Here is a 21,976-nt window from a genome sequence, read left to right as displayed (position 1 = left end):
AAAACATAGGGGTGAACTCAGTCAAACAAGCTATATAAGAAAAGGTAGGAAATGTCCGATCCTTCATAATGGATGTAGAAAGACACAATATTAGCAAACACCAATAATTTCAGCTCAACCCATTTTTCATCATTCTCCATGCATTTCTCTTCAAATCCAACTGACGTACATGGTCTGGGTGGCTCGGGGCCTGATGATCTGCAATGATGAACCATTTAAATTATGCATGTCTAATTCATATTCTTCCTTACAGAGCATGTTTGATCGAGATTACCCCATATGTTAATTAATACTGTACTAACATGTACTTGAGGTGGTCGTTAATCACACATACATTCATGACTCACATCACATTATGTGAGCTCTTCATTAGTTTGTGATTAGTACATGCTGTAACTCAACATTAATTTATATTTAGGAATCAGATCTGGTATTGGCACATGATTATTCATACACTGTGATTGTATAGTGTTACCAAATAGATTACACAGAGCAGATTTATTTTTTGAAATATTAATTAAATAATAATTGCTCATTAATTGAAGGTATATTTAATGAAGCCATAGAGTATTCTGTTCCTGAACCTTATGCAAACAGGACAATGTTGTTGTTTTTTCAGTCATTAAAACCGGTTGTCTCAGGTTTAAAATTTTCTCAACTGATAATCTCTTCCAGAAAGGTGTTTTTTTCCTTTTTATTCATTGTATCCATCCTTGAGTTATTAAAAAGTTCTATGCAAAGAAATTGATTGGTGATTGTATTATAGACATTTTTTAACACAAGTCTTTGGTTGTATACAGTAATATCTGTCAATTAGGCTGCTGTTACTGTAGCTAAACCACTGCTTTTTTGTAGATGAGATCAGATGATCAAATGAGCTGCAACTTTTCTTAGATAGATAGATAGATAGATAGATAGATAGATAGATAGATAGATAGATAGATAGATAGATAGATTTATTAATGCACTGTAGATTAAATTCAAGTTAACACATAAAGGAAACCCCTATTTATTAAATCTAGTGTCAAATAAAATAATAAAGTATATAATAAATATAAATAATAGAAACTATAAAATAAACCAGTGTACATGTACATATGCTAGAGTTTGTGTGTAAGTGAGTCTCAGTTAACGGAAGAAGGTATCGGGTACTGTGTAGCTTCATGGGTCCATTGGGTCCATTGAGCACAGACATATTTTTATACAATAATGGAACCCATAATTACTTAATGAGTTATCATTGAGTATCTTTCAGTTATTGACCTGTTATACAAGCCACTTAAATTAAATGTATTTAATCCATACTTTAAATTGTACATGTGAGTTTTACCTCACATTTATTGGACAGATTTAGTGTCAACATTGACTAATTGTCCTGACATTTTGGACATTGTTATCTTCATGTTTGTTAGACTGATGTGACATGATACCTGATGACAAAAAGTGGGGCCAAATGTGCCTTTAGAAATGCACTTTATTTACTGTATGCATATTAAAAGCTAGTCCAGTTTTCTCTTGAAGCTCCTCTTCACCCTTATCTCAGCTCTAACGTCATGAAAGCTTCGCTTGAGTTGTTTCCTGCCTCACTGCTTCTGGACTGAGCAAAAGAAGTGAGAGCTACTGTAACAAACATTTCACTTGATCAGGTAAGCTTTTATTAGTTTCAGTGATTTTGATTAGAAAAATAGTCTGAACTGTGTGGTAAAAAACAACATAAAAGAAGTGTAAGTAAAGAGAACTAAGTACAGCCAATAATATGACTGATACAGTAAATATGAAGTAAATATAAATAATTATAACTCATTTTGTAGCACTGTAAAGTATTGTAAACTATGATGTTCTGCAGATAATGTAAAGATTATTACCTTTTAAAAAATCTAAATAGGTGATTAAAGTGTTACAGGTGAAGGATTTGACTAAGGATACACGAGATAGATCTGATGTTAAAATTTTTACTAATGGTAAAATATTTGAAACTCATTTAAATATTTTAGTAAACATTTGAACATGCAAAGAACGAATACATTCATTTACTTCAGCATCTAAAACTTGCCAGAAGACATTTAAAAAAAGTTTACGTTAATTCAATTAGATTTGAAAACATGCTTAATTATAAGAAAAATAGCAGGATAAATGAGACAGTTTGTTTTTTGTAGCAGCAAATATTCATGTCTATAAAGTATTAATCTGCCAAAATTAATTAGAAAAGAAAAAAATTTCTTGAGCAAATTTTATTTTTTTAAGACACCTTTGCTTATACTTTGATTAATGGAAAGGATTGTTTATAGCATTTCTATACAGTATTCCACAATTTTTTTGTGAATATGTGTGCATTTATTCTTGCATGTACGTGTGTGTGGGCTTGTTAGGGGGGGTGGTTTGTTTATCTCCAAAAAACACCCATGCCCCTATCTTTTAACAGAACAGTGCAGTGTGGGCAGGGCAACTTTCCATCCCTCACACATGCGTAGATACCAATACAAATGCACTCACCAAATATAACACATTAAGTCCTCTTACGGTTTTATTCAACAATCCTGGGGGAAAAAAGATATGCTGATTGTTCTTTGAAGTTTTGTTCTAGAAACTAGATGGATGAGGTAAAGGTCCATCTCTGTAGTTTCTTGATCAACATGAATGTACATAATAATAATAATAATAATAATAATAATAATAATATATTGAATTGATTAATATATATTGCTTAAAGTTGTAAATTGTTTTGCCACATTTTGGAGGGAAAAACAATCATATTTAAAGACGTAGTTTCAAAGCAAAAATTTTTGTACATGGATTAACAGTCCATACTGACTGATTGGAAGTTTGAGTTATTGTGTGTTATGTTTAGTCTACAGTCTGTTTTCTCTGTTTTACGAAGGGTGTCAATAATTCTACAATAAACACATAAATGTATAAATAGTGTAGAGTTCACCAGAATCAGAGACTTACCAGAAATTATTTTTAAATATAATACATGTATAAGTCTTAAAGCTGTAAAATGTCTTATGTATTCAATAGCATGTAAAAAGCATGTTTATTATTGCTAACATTGGGCAATCTGGCAATTAATTCAGTTATGTTTATAAAAATATGTGTTGAAGGAGAGTAAAGATGACAACGTTTCCTTGCCGAGTTATTCTTTTGGACGGCGCTGTCATTGAGCGAGACTTAGAGGTCAGTATTTACCTCCTTATCGTTCTGTCAACAATCTGCAGTTTCATGGGCTGTTAAGAATTTTTATGTATCTGTGTTTCTAGAAAAAAGCAGTGGGCCAGGTTCTGTTTAATAAAGTCTGTGAGTATCTCAATCTTCTAGAGAGGGACTATTTTGGCCTGGCAGCATGGGATTCATCTAACAATAAGGTGAAAGAATTTATTCTAGATAGAATGAATATAAATATGTGTGTATCATGTATTAATTACGCAACGTAGCCTCATATTTAATTAGTTATTTGCTTTAAATATGGTTCTATAGTAGCTCAATTAGAGGCATATTTATCACTTACTATAGTAAATGTCAGATTTTTTATGATCTTTATTCAGGTGTGGTTGAAATTTTCCAAACCGGTTCACAAGCAGATCAAAAGTGAGTGCATTTGTTCTGTTATGTTTAAAGAGTATTAGATCTATGTGTTTGTTTGCATTTATGCTGAGGTTCACTGCTGATTGTCGTTTTAGGTCATGATGCTACATTTACATTCAGTGTCAAGTTTTACCCACCTGACCCCTCTTTACTGGCTGAGGACATTACAAGGTAAAATCTATCTCTCTCTCGCTCACTTTATTTCTCTCGCTCTCTGTCTCCTTCTACTGACAGAGGTATATAGCATGGCCAACATTTTGAGGAAACCTGAGCCTCATATTTATGTTTGCTTTTTAAACTTCCCATTCCACATGAATCCACCTTGGCTGGTATAAAGTTCTCCACTCTTCTGGATAGTCTTTCCACTAGATTTCAGCATGGTTAAAGGATTTGGGTTCATCCATGTACAGTTGCATGAAGAGGCCTGGGGATCAGTCAGTGTTCCACTTCATCCCAATGGTGTTCGGTGTGGTTAAGGTCAGGGCTTTGTGCAGTCAACCTGAGTTCTTCCACTCTGACCTTGGCAAACAATTTCTTTACGGCCCTCACATTCTATACAGAGACACTGTCATAAAACAGGTTTAGGCCCGTTAGGCCCCATTACAATTTTACTGCTACAGTATACAAAGACATGTTATAGAATTGTCTGCCTCCAACTATGGGGTGTGATGGTCATACTTTTGACCATATAGTGTATTACTATATCTAATGCTACACACACACCTGCTCCTAACCTTAACCTTGCCCTCAATAACCAAAAGCTTTTGGCTCTTTTAGTTTTTGCAGTTTTTGTAAGAAAAAGAGTCAAAATTGTCAGATATTCTGATACTTGTAGCATGTACGGTTATAATAATCACCCCACACACAAACTACACTCAACACCAATAGCTTTTCCACTGACGCCTCGGTAATGAATTGGATGTAAAATTAATAAAAAGATTTTGCACAAAGTTGTGGTGTCCATGTTAGCTGGAGTACAGACAGCTCATATGCTCATTAAATCAAAAAGAGGACAAGCCAACCACTAAGAACTATTCCTGTCATCATTTAAAATATTCTACTGTCCATGCAAGATGTTGTCAATAATCTAAAGTGTATAGACAATTGATAAAACTAACCAATAAAGCATATTCCGTATTTTATATTATATTACAATTATATTTATATTACAACAGCTGCCTTTTATGTACAGTAAAAAAATCAGAATATTTGTCCTTTCTATAGAGAGAAACTGTAAACGCATCACACACTCATCAAGCTTCAAAAAAAGTTGTTCAAGCTGATTAAACATGTTTCGGTTCCTGAGAATATTTGCCTATTGTTAATATATGTTTGTGTAAGCAATGTGCTACATGTATTTATTTACTTAATTATGCATTATTGTTTTCTCTCAGATACTTACTGTGCCTTCAGCTCAGGACAGACATCCTGGCAAGCCGTCTGCCATGTCCACCAGATATTTTGGCAGTTTTGGGATCATACACAGTCCAGGCAGAATTTGGAGATTATAACCCTGAACTACACGGGAAAGAGTTCTTCAGTAATATTCCCCTTGCACCCAATCAAACTCCAGAGCTGGAGGAGGCTGTGGCAGAGCTCCATCAAACACTCAAGTATTTTGGTTATGCACAAGCATCGTCATCATCTTGAAAATTTATATCATGTCATAAAATATGATAGAAATTTTAAATTCTGTTCCTTTTAAAGTAAAATACAAAAGCATTTTTCAGTCAGTCTGAATTAAAAAATAAGTTTTATGGGTGGATTCTTCTAAATACTCATCCACACACACAGACACACACACTGTTTTTTTCTGTATGTCACTGCAGATCCATGAGTCCTGCTGAAGCAGATCAGGGTTTCCTGCAGAATGTCAAGACGCTCCACATGTACGGAGTACATCTGCATCCTGCTAAGGTAGCCTGAGCATGAAACTGTACTTACGCATGCTGAAAATTTCTCCTTCTTTGTGTTGATATGTACATTTATTATTTGAATTGTTTATGCTTATGGTTTGTGTGTATAGGATGCCAGTGGTGGAGATGTGATGCTGGGTGTGTGTGCTGATGGTCTAGTAGTGTATGAGGATGAGGAAAACACACAGAGTTTCAGCTGGCCCACAGTTCTGAATATTTTTTACAAACACAGCAACTTCCAAGCCAGGGTTTCTCACTCAGAGGTAAACATGTGTCTCACACAACTAATATGTGGGCTGAAGAAGGGAAATCTTCTGGAGCATAATCTGATTAAGTGATTCTCTTTGGACTCTATCCAGGATGCATCTGAAAATACCATCAAATTCACTCTTCCCAGCTACCGTGCATGCAAATGCCTGTGGAAAAATGCTGTGGAGCATCATGGCTTCTTCAGGTAGCAGCTTATATCTGCTTATGTACAGTTATACACAGCTATAAGTATCATAATGTGTTGGAACAATAGGGAATTCTGATCACAACATAATAAATAATACAACTGAATCAAGATTCTCCTGCAGTTTAAATGACAGAAATGATGACATACTACACACTTCTAGACAACACTAAAAATTAATTTTTAACATATGTTCATTAATTTCTTAGGAATTTTAAGGACCTAGCCAAGGCTCCCCTCCAGTTGGGTTCAAGGTATCGTTTTGACGGTCTCACTCATGAGGAATCTCTAGAGGTCAGCTCCACCATCAAGCAAGCAGCTCCACGCTTTGCACGCTCAGCCATCAAGAGGAAAGGTGCATGTTTGAAATGTTCAGTAAAATTTAATACTGAATTTGTGCACTGAATCCTTTTTCGGCTTAAAAAGGCAATACTTGTTTGTAATACCACTTGTCTTGAGGCTGTTGAAATAAAAAGCCTGCCTTGGCAGCTTTATTCAAGAAATCTGGCAACCACAAAGTCCTGTACTACATGCAGGTGATTTGCATGATCTAAGTGGTGCACCCAGAATATCAATTTAATGCTAAGATGCTTAATCCAAATATAATCCTGCATAAATATCACTAACTCCCTATGTTTTGGACTGAAGTTGCCAACACTCAATACAGTCCAGTGTGTCAACAGCTGTTGTTAATTATTCTTTCAGCAAAAGAAAGCTTTCTTGTGGATATGAAGCGCCCAAACAGAACCGAATTTGTCGACTGGTTTCAACTGCTTGGCTCTGATGAAACATGGCCTGCTTATAGCCCAGGTAGAGTCCAGTAAATCAATCTATAACCTGTGTGTATGTGTCATACACTGAATAAGAATATTGTAAGAAACAATCAATTATTAAGCCAGATGTGCACACAGATAAGTACCAAGTGACAGCTGGAGAGACACTTGCTTATAAAGGAAGAGAGGAAGTGGATGAACTGGATAATGAGTGGTTTCAGCTGTTGGGTGGGCGCTCCTTTCCCACTCAGCATTCTTACTCATCCTTATCTTCAGGTAAATTTAATCTTCATCTCTCTTTTCACATTGTACTTCAGTGCTTGCAATTTTTAATTCTCCTTTTCAACATTTTCTTTCCACTTTATTCATGGTTATTTTTAGTTGTTCTAGCACAAACAAATACAGTAGGACTGAATTAGGTTTGTTTGGGTTTGATTACATTTAAAAAGTTTCGCCATTTAAATGTCTTGCACAGATTCTGACATTTTGGAAAGTGATAAATTCCAGCTTTGGAAACTGCAAGCTGATGACTGGTTTGTTCTCCTCGAACCCCACACATATCAGCCCGGTGTAAGGCACTGGAAGACCCAACAATGTGAGTTCTGATTTTTGGAGAAAATTTAAGAGCGTGTGTTCATACCAGTAGCTAAATATAGTCTCTCCATCTTTTTATCATTAGGAAAAGAGTTATCAGATATGTCTGACAAAACTAGTCCAAAGGTTAAATGATCAATAAAAAATAAATTAATAAATAATAAAAATTATATAATCTCAACCATATAAAATCATGGCTACCAGTACAAATCGGGTAATATTTACAAAATTAAAGTAATAGCATGAAATATGTCTTAAAAATAAGCCATATTATAGCTAAATATTTTTCATTAAAATGTGAATAATCAGACCACTGATGCATCTGGATTCCATTAAAAATCATAAACTCATATATTTAGTCTTCAAGGCATATGACATGATTAACACAAATAAAACAGACAGTCCAACTGCAGACCTGCTGGTGAAAAAACTCATAATGCTTGTGGGAATTTGATGACCTGGCAACACAGCATTCATATTATCATATTTCTGTTTTTACCCTCAGTGTCTTTCCAGTCCTCTCAAGCAGAAGAGCAGACAGAAGAGCTGGAATATATAAAAGGAAACTCAGAGAAGAGTATAAATATTGTCTGGAAAAGAAAAGAGGTTGATGCTGTGACAGAGCAACACGAGGAAGTGGAAGTGGAAAGAAACTCAATAAGTCCAGATGTTGTTGGCAAAAATCTAGAGTTGGAAACTAGGGACAGTGAGCAAATAGTGAAAGTTATGAGGGAAATGATGGAAGGTGAGGTGGATGGAGAAGAATTACAAACAGTAGTAATGTATGAACAGAGAAGGCAGGTGGTGGAACCTTATACTGGACAACTTCAGGAGGCTTTTGTTGAACAAATATTTAGAGGGATGGAAGTCGTAGACACGGTACGTGAACTGATGTTAAAGACAGGTGAAGTGGTGTCTGAGGAAAATGTAGAGGATTTAGAGAAAACATTACAAGAAGTGGAGAGCGTTGAAAGAACACTGCAGGACATAGAAAGGCTAAAAGTCAAATTACAGGAAGTAGAATTATTGGAGCAAAAACTACAAGAAGTGCAGCAGGCAGGAAGACAGCTTGGGGAGAACGATGATTGGTACATTTTGCTGGAGAACAAACTGATGGCATCTTCAGCACCTGTGAGACTTGTAGGAGTGGAAACTTCTGAAAAAAAGCTGCAGAAAAAACTTGAACAAGGAGACAGAGGAGACTGGTACCTTATGCTGGATCGCAAACCCTTAGTGGTATCTTCAGCAAATGCAGGTAAGCAGCTTTATTCAGATCTGTGTTATATGTCATATATATCCTGCTAATGATGTGTGTAATTATAGCTCACATAATATTCTATTAATAATTGCTAGTTTACACAATAATTAGAAACACTTTTTGTGCCTTTACCGGGCCTTAACATATTCATGTACATTGCATAAATTTGTTATAAAGCAGTACTACTGACTTTATGTTAGACAGCAACTTGTGAAGTTTTTATCTAGTACATATCTGTCTTTATGACATATGTTCAAGACTTTATTTTAGCTATTTCTCTACTTTTACAACTGCAGGAATCTGAGGCTACTATGAGCACAAGTTCATCAAACTCGGTCTTTGATGACCAGGCAAGATTTTTCAAAACTTCAGCTGTCCAATTTTGGTGAACCTGTTTGCAGTATAGCCTCAGATTCATATTCTTGGATGACAGCATTGGAACCCAATGTGGTCTTTTGCTATTGTAATTCATCCTCCTCAAGTTTTGGCATGTTTTTCTGTTCTGTTCTCATTGTGGTGTGTACTACAGTGGATATTTCAGACAATGTAGCCTTCCTGTCAGCTCGTTCAAGTCTGGCCATATTATTCTCATGAACAAGATGTTTCACCCAAAGAACATGTGGGAGGAGAATGGCCAGACTTCAACGAGTTGACAGGAAGGCTACTGCCACATGATTGGCTGATTTGATTATTGCATGAATGAGCAGGAACGTCTATGATCTTCAAATTAATTGGAATGGAGTGGGTCGATCACAGAGATGTTTTAAAGCTTCATGAAAGTGCTGTTAAAAACAAACTGATGACTTGCATGATAAGAATAATAACTACAATAAAAATAGAAGAAATTCAATTTCTTCTTTCATTTCATTTCCACTTCTTTCATTCTGTTGCATTTAAAAAGAAATGCTCTTTTATGGATTCAATGCCTGTCATAAAATAAACATAGAGACAAAATTAGTATTACAGAAATTTACAGTTTACTGTAAGACTGCACAGGACTTTATATAGAAACTCTATAGTGGCAATGTACAATATAACCCATATACAACTGTATAAATTCTTTCCACATCCTCACTTGATTTTTTACAATTACAATTTGTCCTACCATACCAGATCCACCTGAGGCCTGCAATCAAATAACTGTTTTGACATTATGACTGTTCACATAGTAGATACATTTAATATTATCTACCTCACAAACATTTAGGCAGCCAAATTAGCACTAAATATTTGTGGAAAATTAAAAGACTGCCCTGATTTTCTCTTGCATTAAAATTAGGTTGGAAAAATAATGTTTGCAAAAGTGACTTTTTTCCACTGACCCAAAAATACAGAAGGCACCTTAGCCAAAATAAGTTTTAAAACTTTTATAGTGCCTACACCTTTTACCATGTACGTAAATGCGAAACCATATATACTGTACATACAAGTGTATAAATTCTATCCACTTTATCACTTCTTATTTTTCCAAATGCAAGGTCTTACCATGGACACAACAGAGCGGAAAGCAGAGATGAGTCAGTGGACAGAGGAGAAACTCCAGAGAGCAAACACTCTAACACGTGTCCAGATGAAAGACGACTGGTACATTTTGCTGGACTTGCTCCCACGACCTACACAGACCACACAACCTGCACTGCCTCAATCAGGTATAACTAAAACAGCACATACTGTGTATGATCAAACAATACATATTGTTTGTATGTACAGAAGCTAGTACTTCAGAGAGACGACTGTGGGTCGTCAGTATCAGTATAGAATCATAATATGATCTATGTATAGTTTTCTTACCTAGTTTGTTTTGAATGATTTAGTACAGCTGATTATTTTGATAAATTTTAATTTTAATTTAATTTAATCTTGGGACCTCATGAAAAGTCAAATGATCTTCCCAGCATATGTCTTACCACAATACTACTAAAGATCATGGATGAAAATTCTGAAAAGGATTATAACAAGCTTGGTATGCATGGAGCTCAAAGGATGGACATACAGACTAAAGTTCAAACGATTTAATATTTACACATGAAAAATGAATGATAAATAATAAAGTGCTTACTTTGATTTTTCCGATATATTCCCCCTTTTACATTAGTAGAGACTGTCCAGTCATCTTGGATGAATGTGGTAGAGGAGCACAAAAACTTCGATGAAGAGTTCAAATGGAGAGAGGAGAGAACAATTTATGTGGGAGAAACACAACCAATTTTACCAGTACAAAGAGAAGAACAGACAGAGAAACAGGTGGATGATGACTGGTTTATCCAGCGGTACGTTCCTCCTAAAGAAGCAGGTAAACAGAGAGGTACAGGAACACTCAAAGACATGTACGTACTGTAAATGCGAAACCACATGCAATGTTGCATCTTGTCTATTTCAGCTGTAGATGTTCACAAAGAGACCAAAGAGGAGGAGGTACAACTAATCAAAACACAAGTAAAAACGATAATAATTGAAGAGGAGAGAAGAGAAATGCTAGAAACATCTCATGAAGTGGGTCAGATGAATCCAATCCCATTCGAGAAGAGAGATGTTCCTTCAGGTGACGAATGTATTAGTAAAGTTTGCAGTACTTAGTCTCTTTATAGTAAGTAGAGAAATTGAATGGCATTGGATATTGTACGGAACTTTTTTATAACTAAGTTTCTACATTATGACTGGTCACATATTTTGATTTTAATTACAAACTCAAACATAAATTTAATATTAGCTACCTCACAAACATTTAGGAAACCAACTTAACACTAAAAAAAACTGCTCCAATTTTCTCTTACATTTGATTTTGGTTGTAAAAATAATGTTTGCAAAAATCATCTTAGATAAAATTAGTATTAAAATTTTATAATGCCTAAAACTTTTCTACAGTACCATATATAGATTCAAGTGTATAAATTCTATCCACTTCATCACTTCTTTTTTTTTTCCCAAATGCAAGGTCTTACCATGGACACAACAGAGCGGAAAGCAGAGATGAGTCAGTGGACAGAGGAGAAACTCCAGAGAGCAAACACTCTAACACGTGTCCAGATGAAAGACGACTGGTACATTTTGCTGGACTTGCTCCCACGACCTACACAGACCACACAACCTGCACTGCCTCAATCAGGTATAACTAAAACCACACATATTTTATATATGTACAGTAGCCTTTAGTTTAGACGGATGACTCTAGATGGGATTAGAGGGATTTGTTTAACCTTTGTGGAATATGATTAAATAGTGACGCAGTATATCAGTGTAGTATAGAAGCACAGAATATATTAATTTAACTTACCAGTTTTTCGGGCTAGTTAACTAAAACTAGCGACATTACTGTCTTCAATACATTTTTTATTCTTCATTAAACATCGCTAAATAAAAAAGTATTTACATGTAGCTTCAAACAAGAAGCCACAGGGAGTGCTCTGATTGCCCGGGTTTAATGGGTTTTATTATTATTATTATTATTATTATTATTATTATTATTTGTTATTGCTATTGTTATTACCCAGAAGAATTCATTAATAAATGGTACTAGTACTACTACTACTAGAAATAATAACAGGTATATTAATAACAAAGAAGCAGGTAAACAGAGAGGTACAGGAACACTCAAACACATGTATGTAAATGCAAAACCACATGCAATGTTGCATCTTGTCTATTTCAGTTCTTGTCACAGCTGTAGATGTTCACAAAGAGACCAAAGAGGAGGAGGTACAACTAATCAAAACACAAGTAAAAACGATAATAATTGAAGAGGAGAGAAGAGAAATGCTAGAAACATCTCATGAAGTGGTTCAGATGAATCCAATCCCATTCGAGAAGAGAGATGTTCCTTCAGGTGACATTTACATCTCTCATTTCTTCACTCTTACAAACCTTACTGTCTCTTTCTTAGTCTCTTTATGGTAAGTAGAGAAATTGAATGGCATTGGATATTGTACGGAGCTTTTTTATAACTAAGTTTCTACATTATGACTGGTCACATATTTTGTTTTTAATTACAAACTCAAACATAAATTTAATATTAGCTACCTCACAAACATTTAGGAAACCAACTTAGCACTAAAAAAAACTGCTCCAATTTTCTCTTACATTTGATTTTGGTTGTAAAAATAATGTTTGCAAAAATCATCTTAGATAAAATTAGTATTAAAATTTTATAATGCCTAAAACTTTTCTACAGTACCATATATAGATACAAGTGTATAAATTCTATCCACTTCATCACTTCTTTTTTTTTTTTCCAAATGCAAGGTCTTACCATGGACACAACAGAGCGGAAAGCAGAGATGAGTCAGTGGACAGAGGAGAAACTCCAGAGAGCAAACACTCTAACACGTGTCCAGATGAAAGACGACTGGTACATTTTGCTGGACTTCCCACGACCTACACAGACCACACAACCTGGACTGCCTCAATCAGGTATAACTAAAACCACACATATTTTATATATGTACAGTAGCCTTTAGTTTAGACGGATGACTCTAGATGGGATTACAGGGATTTGTTTAACCTTTGTGGAATATGATTAAATAGTGACGCAGTATATCAGTGTAGTATAGAAGCACAGAATATATATTTTAATCTACTGGTTTTTCGGGCTAGTTAACTAAAACTAGCGACATTACTGTCTTCAATACATTTTTTATTCTTCATTAAACATCGCTAAATAAAAAAGTATTTAGCTTCAAACAAGAAGCCACAGGGAGTGCTCTGATTGCCCGGGTTTAATGGGTTTTATTATTATTATTATTATTTGTTGCTATTGTTATTACCCAGAAGAATTCATTAATAAATGGTACTAGTACTACTACTAGAAATAATAACAGGTATATTTCGTACTTAAATGCGAAACCACATGCAATGTTGCATCTTGTCTATTTCAGTTCTTGTCACAGCTGTAGATATTCACAAAGAGACCAAAGAGGAGGAAGTACAGCTAATCAAACCACAAGTAAAAACGATAATAATTGAAGAGGAGAGAAGAGAAATGCTAGAAACATCTCATGAAGTGGTTCAGATGAATCCAATCCCATTCGAGAAGAGAGATGTTCCTTCAGGTGACGAATGTATTAGTAAAGTTTGCAGTGTGACATTTTTTCACTCTCATTTCTTCACTCTTACACATCTTATTTTCCCACTTCTTTGAAAAGTGGCCTGTTACATTTAGGGTTTCTACATTCAGGTTAGAACAGTAATGTTTGATGACATTTCAGTCAGGACCACTTGAGTCAAAATAAAGACAATTCTTTGACATATTCAAATTTTTAATTTGCAAGCTTATAAAATTTACATTTGGCGGTATGGCTCTGTTCTGAATTCCCCATCCTTTTCATGAGCTCCATGAAAGCTAGTCAGGGAACAGCAGCAGCTTCGTGGGGGGACAATCTCCCATTTAACTGGGAAAGCAGCAAGACAAAATCCCCCATTTAGAACAGAGCCTGCATCAGTGACAACAGAATGACACTGATTAAGTTAAACACAAAGTTTCAAGGAGGAGCTAGGGGAGGAGGTGGGTTGCAGCAATGCAGAGGAAACAGCCAAGCAGACAGACTGAAAAAGCATTTAAATAGGGCGCCCTGTTTGAAAGGGACCAATAGCACGCTTAGGAATCAGATCAGCTGATGGGCGGGGTTAGAAAATTGACATCAGCTGATAGCCGAGCTTGACTATGTGGCCTGCCTGAACTGATGCTGAACGCTATATAAATGTTTTTTTGCTGACCCAATAATACAGAATTCATACAATAAACATTTTGACATAATTAGTATTAACATTTTTATTATTGAAAAACTTTTGCTCAGTACTGTATATAGAAAATCTATAGCGACAATTTACTGTATAACCCCATATCCAACCCTGTAAATTCTACCACATTTCTGTTTTTACAAATACAAGGTGCTACCATTTATACAACAGAGCAAAACGCAGAGATTAGACAGTGGATAGAGGGGGAACTCCAAAGAGCAAACACTCTAACACCTGTCCAGATGAAAGATGACTGGTACATTTTGCTGGACTTGCCTACACGACCTACACAGACCACACAACCTGCACTGCTTCCATCAGGTACAACTAAAACCACACCAGGTATTTTATATGCAGTTTGTACAGTAGCTACTACTTTAGACTGATGACTCTATGGGGCAGAAAATTAGTGATTTCTTTGGAAATTATTATAAATGTGTGACATGTCACTCAGTATATATTTATAGAATGTATTTATATAATCTACTTATAGCTTTCTTATCTTCATATGCTTTGTTTTTTAGTTTGCCTTTAGTGATTTAGAATAGCTAATTATTATGATATAATTTTAGATATTAGATGGTACTCAGTTGATTAAATGGTGACTACAGATAATCAAGTTAATTCTGTGACTTAAGTTCAAAATGAGAAGAACAGACACAGAAAAAGGTGGATGATGACTGGTTTATCCAGCTGTTCGTTTCTCCTAAAGAAGCAGAGATTCAGGAACACTCAAGCACATGTACATAAAGGCAAAATCACATGCATTGTTGCATCTTGTCTATTTCAGTTCTTGTCACAGCTGTAGATGTTCACAAAGAGACCAGAGAGGAGGAAGTACAGCTAATCAAAACGCAAGTAAAAATAATGAAATCTGAGGAGGAGAGAAGAGAAACGCTAGAAACATCTCATGAGGTGATTCAGATGAAACCAATTCCATTTGAGAAGAGAAATGTTCCTTCAGGTGAGGAATATGTTAGTAAAGTTTGTTGTGTAACATTTACATCTCTCATTTCTCCACTCTTATATGTTCTCTTTCTTCCTTTCTTTACAATAAATAGAGAAATTGAGTGGATTTGTTTATTGTATAGTTTCTTGAAATCACTGACCAATTCATCTGCAAAATAAGATCCAGTGGAGGCCTGTAAACAGAAACTAAAGTTTATACAGCATAACTTTTCCCATATTTAAATTTTTATTACACATTCTGATATAAATTTAATATTAGCCTTCTCACCTACACTTTACGGCAGCAATTTAACTAACCAGCTAATTAACATTAACCAAAGCAGAAACCGTTTGTTGCCATAGATATAATTTAACACGTAATTATGTGAGCATATGCATTTACTGGCCACTATAAAATGAAAATTTGTGACCCTGCTCGTTCATGCACTTTTCATTCAAACAAACATTTGGTAGAGCATAATCCAGAATACCATGCAGTTAAAGGTCAAGTCCCTTGGTTAAAACTGTCTTATTGTCTGTGTTCAATCAGTATTAACATATGAATTATTTTATCAAGTTTATTATAAGATTGGTGAGATAAGCCTTTGTCTTTACATCAAACTGTACATCAGTTGTCTCAGATACATGCTTTGCCGTTTTATATGGAAATTGGCTGGTAGAATCTTCGGAGAATCTGACACAGTTCTTCAGGAGCTTTTGCTTGTCACACTTGCTTCTGTTTTTTCAGCTAATCTCTGACAGTCAGCGCTCACTTTTATGCGACTTTTAATTTGTCTGTTAGATAACATTTTTTTACTGATATACAAAGATTTTGTGATAAATTTAATTTATCCTTGAAAAGAAATGTCTGATAAAATGAAATGTTTTTGTTGACTCTTTAATGTGTATTTTTTTTTTTATTAACAATTGTGTTTAAAACAGTGTTGCACAGTACTGTATCCCATATACAACCATGTCAAATCCATCTACTTCATCACTTCTGTATTTTTACAATTGCAAGGTGCTACCTTTTATACAACAGAGCAAAGAGCAGAGATTAGACAGTGGATAGGGGAGGAACTCCAAAGAGCAAACACTCTAACACCTGTCCAGATGAAAGACGACTGGTACATTTTGCTGGACTTCCTTCCACGGCCTACACAGACCACACAACCTGCACTGACTCCATCAGGTATAACTAAAACCACACCAGGTATTTTATACACAGTCGCTTGAAAGTTTTCATTTAATTATTGAGAACAATGATGCAGAATTACATATCTGTGACTTGCAAAAGTATGTGAACCTTTGCTTTCAGTATCTGTGAGAGTCTTTGTGCACCAATAACTGCAAGTAAAGTTTCCAGTAACTGTTGATCAGTCAGAATGGCTTGGAAGTATTTCATTCCATTCATCAGTACAGAACGTGTCCTCACATGAACTGCTTGCTTCAGGTCCTATAATTTTTTTTTTTTTAATTAAGGTCAGGCCATTCCAAAACATTATCTTTGCTCCTCTTAATTATTCTTTATAGACAGATTTGGGAGCTTGTGGTCCTTGTCTTGGTGTATGACACATTTTTTCCAAAGATTCAGTTCATGGACAGATGTCCTGTGATTTTCCTTTAGAATTCACTTGCATATTTCTGAATTCATTGTTCCATCAGATGCACCAATAAAGGCCCAAAGCATGATACTACCACCACCATGTTTCACACAAGGTATAAGGTTCAAATGCTGGAATACAGTATTCACCTTTTCTTTCTCATTCAAGTTTTATTTTGGTCTCATTCCTCTATAAATGATTTTTTCCAATAGTCCTCTGGCTTGTCCACATAACTTTTAGCAAACTTCATGGGCAGCAATGTTATTTTTGTAGAGTAGTGGCTTTCTAGAGCGTGGCTTTCTTCTAAGCCTAGAAGTTCACATATTTTTGCTTCTTACAGATATCTAATATTGGAACATTTTCCTGAATAAAAAAAGTTTCCAAGTATAATATAATTATTGATTTGTCTGATTGGGTTCAGTTTGTCTGCTTTTAGAACTTGTGTGAAAATCTAATGATGTTTTAGGTCATATTTATGCACAAATATAGAGATTTCTAAAGGGTTCATAAACTTTCAAGCAACACTGTATATGTACAGTAGCTATTAGTTCAGACTGATGACTCTATGGGGAAAAAACATTGATTTCTTTGTACATTTATGAATAGAATTGTGACATTAATTAGAATATAATGATAAAATATATTCATATAACCTACTCATAGCTTTCATAGCTTATTATGAATTGTTTATAGTTTGCCTTAAGTGATTTAGTATTAATTATTAATAATTATTATGATATTATAATTTTTGCTTTATGTTTGTATACAATTTTTCTTAACCTCATACTGAAATGATTATAAATTGAGCAATCTTGGGACCTCATGAAAGGCCAAATGGTCTCTTGGTATTCCTCACCGCAATATTAAAGATCAATAAACATCAATAAAATGAAGAAAAAATATTATAGCTTGATATGCATGAGAGATCAAAATACCAAGACATGATCCTTTTGCTCAAACGGGACCACAGATAGCAAGATAACTCTTTGACTCGATTTCAAAAAGGAACAAAGATGCTGTGTCAATAGGACCTACCCATTGCCACAGGTATTTTTAACTAATTATAATTTGTGGTTAAATTGTATCTCTCTTTTTGTAGAATCAGACAAATGATGGTATTATAGTATAGATTTGCTAATGAGCGAACCATTCTTGATTGCAAATGAATCTGTTCATCCTTTATTATCTAATTGTGTCTGATCTCAATTACATTTAAGAGACAAACATAAAATGTAAAGCCCTGCTACATACTGAAAACAATAATGGTTTAAATGAATAGGATTTGACCATGTGTGTATTGATTGATTTTACTGCAGAGGGTGTGTCAGACACATGGATTCTGGAAGAAAAGAGATTAAGGGAGGTGCAGAAGGGACGACTCAGTAAGGACGTAAAGAGAAGCCATGTGGTGGAGGACAAAATACTTCATCCATATGTGCCTGCACCAAAAGCAGAAGAGCGTCATCGGGAGGTGATTGATGATTGGTTCCTCCTGCTGGAGCCCGTTTCTAAAATATCAGGTAAAAAAAACTTTCTATGCTTTTTGAGTCATCTTTCTCTCTTGCTCTCAGATCTTATTCTTGTCTCTTCTCTTTGAATATCTATTGCCAGTGAACATTTACAAGAGAGCCGAGGAGGACCAGCGTAGGAAGGACGAGTTGTTTAAGAAGCAAGCCTTGGCAGAAGACAGAAGAAAAGTGGCAGGTAAAACATGGCATAGGAAACATACAGTTCATTTGCTTTTATCATAGGAAACATGCTGAAACTGGTTAATAGGAAGGTTTTTAATGACCTGATTGTGACTGAAAGCCACCATAATAAATAATGTGCAATGATTGAATGCCTACTTCTCTTATTTGCTTTTTTTTTTTTGTTAGGATTCAGACATCCATCAGTCCCTATCATCCCACTGACTCCAGCTGATCAGCCAATGACATCAACTCCCACTGCACAATCTGTTCGCATCACAAGACCCACTTATCAAGAGGAGCGTCTAAAGAGACTGGAAATCACACAGGAGATCACACAAGATATAAAGCAAGAATCTAAGGTCTAAAACCTGAACTTACAAATAGAACAATAGCAAACAAATGATTAAAATGTGCTCTGTATTGAATGTGTATTATCAGGAAAGTATAAAGATAATATAAAAATTCATATATGTCAATATATGAATAGGTGAATAATATATGTCTATATTGCATTGACGTACACATTGAGAGAGGGATTTTTGTCTGAAAATGAATAAGACTAATTTTAACCTGTAACTGCAAACTGTACCAGTGAACATCACCTTTCTTTGCCTCTGCAGGTGGAATCAGAGTCCATCATTAAGAGAAAGGTTGGCCAATCATACTTGAATTGTGATACTTCTTACTGTACACTCTAAAATGCATACAAACCCAAGATAAATGTGCAAAGACATATTTCTCATGTATGACAATGTACAAAGACATACTTTACATTTGTTGCTTCACGTTTTGTCTTTCGACAGAAAAGAGAGAAGAGAATTGAGGGTGAATCCATTTATATCCGTCACAGCATTCTAATGTTAGAGGTTTGTGAACATTTCTTTATTATTAATTTTTTTTAGGAACAAATGCATCATCAACATTGGTTTACTAGGTCTCAGACGTAGGGTACCATCAGCCTAAAACTTTTTTGGAGGAATTATAAGTGTTTCAGGAAGAGGTAGGTCTTCACTCATCGTTTGAAGATGGTCAAGCCAGTGAATCATCTGTTCCGGACATTCTCATGTGACATTAGAGACATGTAAGGAAAAGGACAGTTGATTGTCCATGGTTACCTCAAGGTTGTGAGCAGTGGCCGAATGGGAGATCACAGAGATTTTCAGAGATATTGCAAGATCCTGATGAGCCATCATGCATGATGATATTTCCACCAGACATGCTGAGATCTGAGCAAAAGCCATGGTGTCTGAGGGAGGGAGGGAGAAGATAAGTTGAGTGTCCTCAGCATAGCAGTGTTAGGAGAATGCATGTGTGGATATAACTTTGCCAAGAGAGAGTATATAGGGAGAAAAGGAGAGGATAGAAGTACAGAACCTTGTCGTGTACCAGTGGAAGGTCTGCAGACGTCAATCCCCTCCCTGTTAACTGATAAGAGCAACCATTCAGGTAGGAAGCAAACCGTTTCTATGCTGCTCATGAATTCCAAGAATCCTGAATTTGGACAAGAGAGTCTTGTGGTTGATGTTGTCAAATGCTGACAAAAGGTTAAGGAGGATGAGGACAAATGACGGCTTGTCTGATCAAGCAGCACGTACAGCGCTTTCAGAAAGTATTCAGATCCCGGTCACTTTTTTCAATTAAAGTCTTATTAAGACCACACTGGATTCTACACATGAAAATAAAGAAAATGAATATAACGCTACAGTGGGCACAAGCTCATCAGTCTAGAAAAAGACCAGGTAATATTTCAAACCAGACCTTCTAAGTATAGCTTCACTGCCACCAGCATAGTAACCAAGAATGTTTTCCCAGTTCTGATGTTTAAAGTGAACATTAACTGAAGCTCTTGTCCTGTACCTATATGATTTTCAGATAAAAGCAATTGTTCTTAATAAAGTGATTGATGTACTGTATCTGTGTGATACATTAACAAGTCTTATGAACTCTTTTCTCTCTCTCTCTCTCTCTCTCTCTCTCTCTCTCTCTCTCTCTCAGGACTCTGATGTGACTCAGGAGATTGTGTTGAATCATCATGCCAGTGTCAGTGAGTTAAAGCGCATCTTTATGGAGGACATGCCTGTGTTCGGTCCCACTGAGTGGGACAGGCGTCTCTCTACATACACTCCTGTCATTTACCCCAAATTATCCAACGGCGAGCTGTTTAATGGCATAGACATAGTGAGTCTCACTCCTCACAAATACTAAACCACATTACTGTGTGAAATTGATGGTCCTATTTGTCCAAAGCAGAACAAGGGTTTGTCTCTCATCCATCACTGACAGATGATTTTATATTCCAGATGGGAGCAGAAGGATTATCAGTGATGTGATGTGATGTCGCTCCACCCTGTTATCCTTGCGAATCCTTTGTCTTATCAACAGCTCAGGACACCGAACCTCTTTCCTTTACTGCACCATTTTGTCATTGATACATTGCTGTTGTTATTTGGTAATATAACCTGTATACCAGATTTATTTTTTATGTGCAGTAAATACTATAGAACTTTTATATTGTAATACTAAGCATTACAGTGGTTTGTTGCCTGAATGCAGATGTCTAATGTCTGGTAACAGATGTGAGCTTATCACTGTCAATGTAGGATTGTCTGTGTTTATTAGCCAGATTTTGAAAAGTGTGGAAACCCAACAAAGAATTACAATTGAAGCAAAATATGTGTAGGCAGTTTTGAATAATATATTATTCATTGGAGAAGAAATAAATTGATCAGAAACAAACCCTAAAGACAGCGTCATAAGGTTCTTAGACATGTTGCTGAACTGCTTTTGTTGTGTATAGGTGTGGTTTTTCACACAAAAAAAAGAAAAAGAAACTTGGATTCACTTTATAAATGTACAATTATACCTTGTTTATTAGTTTGACAGTCTGTATATGGAGATAACACAAAATTCCCCATTTAATCTGCTTGTATTTACAGGTTTTGTTGATTTATCTTGTCATGACAATATTGTATTTGGCATGAAGTCATGATGTTATATATAAATATATATATACTAAATATTTGTCTCAAACATTATTGCTGCTGTACTTCTCAGCTTTGATATTTATGACCCACGATGAAATAGGGAAGGTACTAAAAGTGTTCTTTCTCAGGGTTTGAACCTCTTTTACACACTGTCTGACATTCCTTCAAAGTCAGTCCTATGAACAAATGTATACACAGACACACAAATGCAGTAGTCTGCTATATATAAGTTTGTAAAGACAGTTTTGCAGGCAGGATATCTGACAATCAGGTCGTCCAAAACAAATATGAGAAATATTATTTGTCCAGAACGGACTCACAAAAGAAACAGGAACAACATTTTGCCAAGAATAATGAACTGTTAAAGTAACAGTAACAAATAAAAGTAGCAGTCTAGTGTGAATTTAACACTGAAACTCTGCATTTTGACTTTTTACAT

At 35.4% G+C, this 21,976-nt stretch overlaps 1 protein-coding gene across 11 annotated transcripts; it reads left to right on the top strand.

Moving 5' to 3' along the window:
• The first annotated feature begins 1,506 nt into the window (after positions 1 to 1,506).
• Positions 1,507 to 21,570, top strand: epb41b (erythrocyte membrane protein band 4.1b). Of its 11 annotated transcripts, none has more exons than XM_060861656.1 (31): positions 1,507 to 1,646; positions 3,102 to 3,174; positions 3,258 to 3,362; positions 3,543 to 3,585; positions 3,678 to 3,753; positions 4,977 to 5,195; positions 5,412 to 5,499; positions 5,609 to 5,761; positions 5,858 to 5,952; positions 6,162 to 6,307; positions 6,658 to 6,762; positions 6,864 to 7,001; positions 7,201 to 7,320; positions 7,825 to 8,574; positions 10,056 to 10,226; positions 10,676 to 10,882; positions 10,958 to 11,119; positions 11,513 to 11,683; positions 12,227 to 12,400; positions 12,817 to 12,984; positions 13,449 to 13,622; positions 14,461 to 14,652; positions 15,101 to 15,274; positions 16,280 to 16,450; positions 18,179 to 18,382; positions 18,474 to 18,566; positions 18,740 to 18,912; positions 19,174 to 19,203; positions 19,357 to 19,419; positions 20,549 to 20,731; positions 20,854 to 21,570. In XM_060861656.1, exons 2-31 carry the CDS (start codon positions 3,112 to 3,114, stop codon positions 20,881 to 20,883), a joined length of 4,641 nt encoding a protein of 1,546 aa, XP_060717639.1. In that variant the 5' UTR covers positions 1,507 to 1,646; positions 3,102 to 3,111; the 3' UTR covers positions 20,884 to 21,570. The 11 variants fall into 11 exon arrangements, with proteins under 11 accessions (XP_060717639.1, XP_060717641.1, XP_060717644.1 ...); XM_060861658.1 differs by having other exon boundaries at positions 10,673 to 10,882; positions 12,239 to 12,400; XM_060861661.1 differs by having other exon boundaries at positions 10,673 to 10,882; positions 14,482 to 14,652.
• Positions 21,571 to 21,976: the final 406 nt, after the last annotated feature.

This window comes from Tachysurus vachellii, chromosome 25 (assembly GCF_030014155.1).
Source record: "Tachysurus vachellii isolate PV-2020 chromosome 25, HZAU_Pvac_v1, whole genome shotgun sequence".
NCBI classification, from domain to species: Eukaryota; Metazoa; Chordata; class Actinopteri; order Siluriformes; family Bagridae; genus Tachysurus; species Tachysurus vachellii.
Note: the sequence above shows the minus strand (reverse complement) of the source record. Positions and strands in the feature narration are given on the sequence as shown.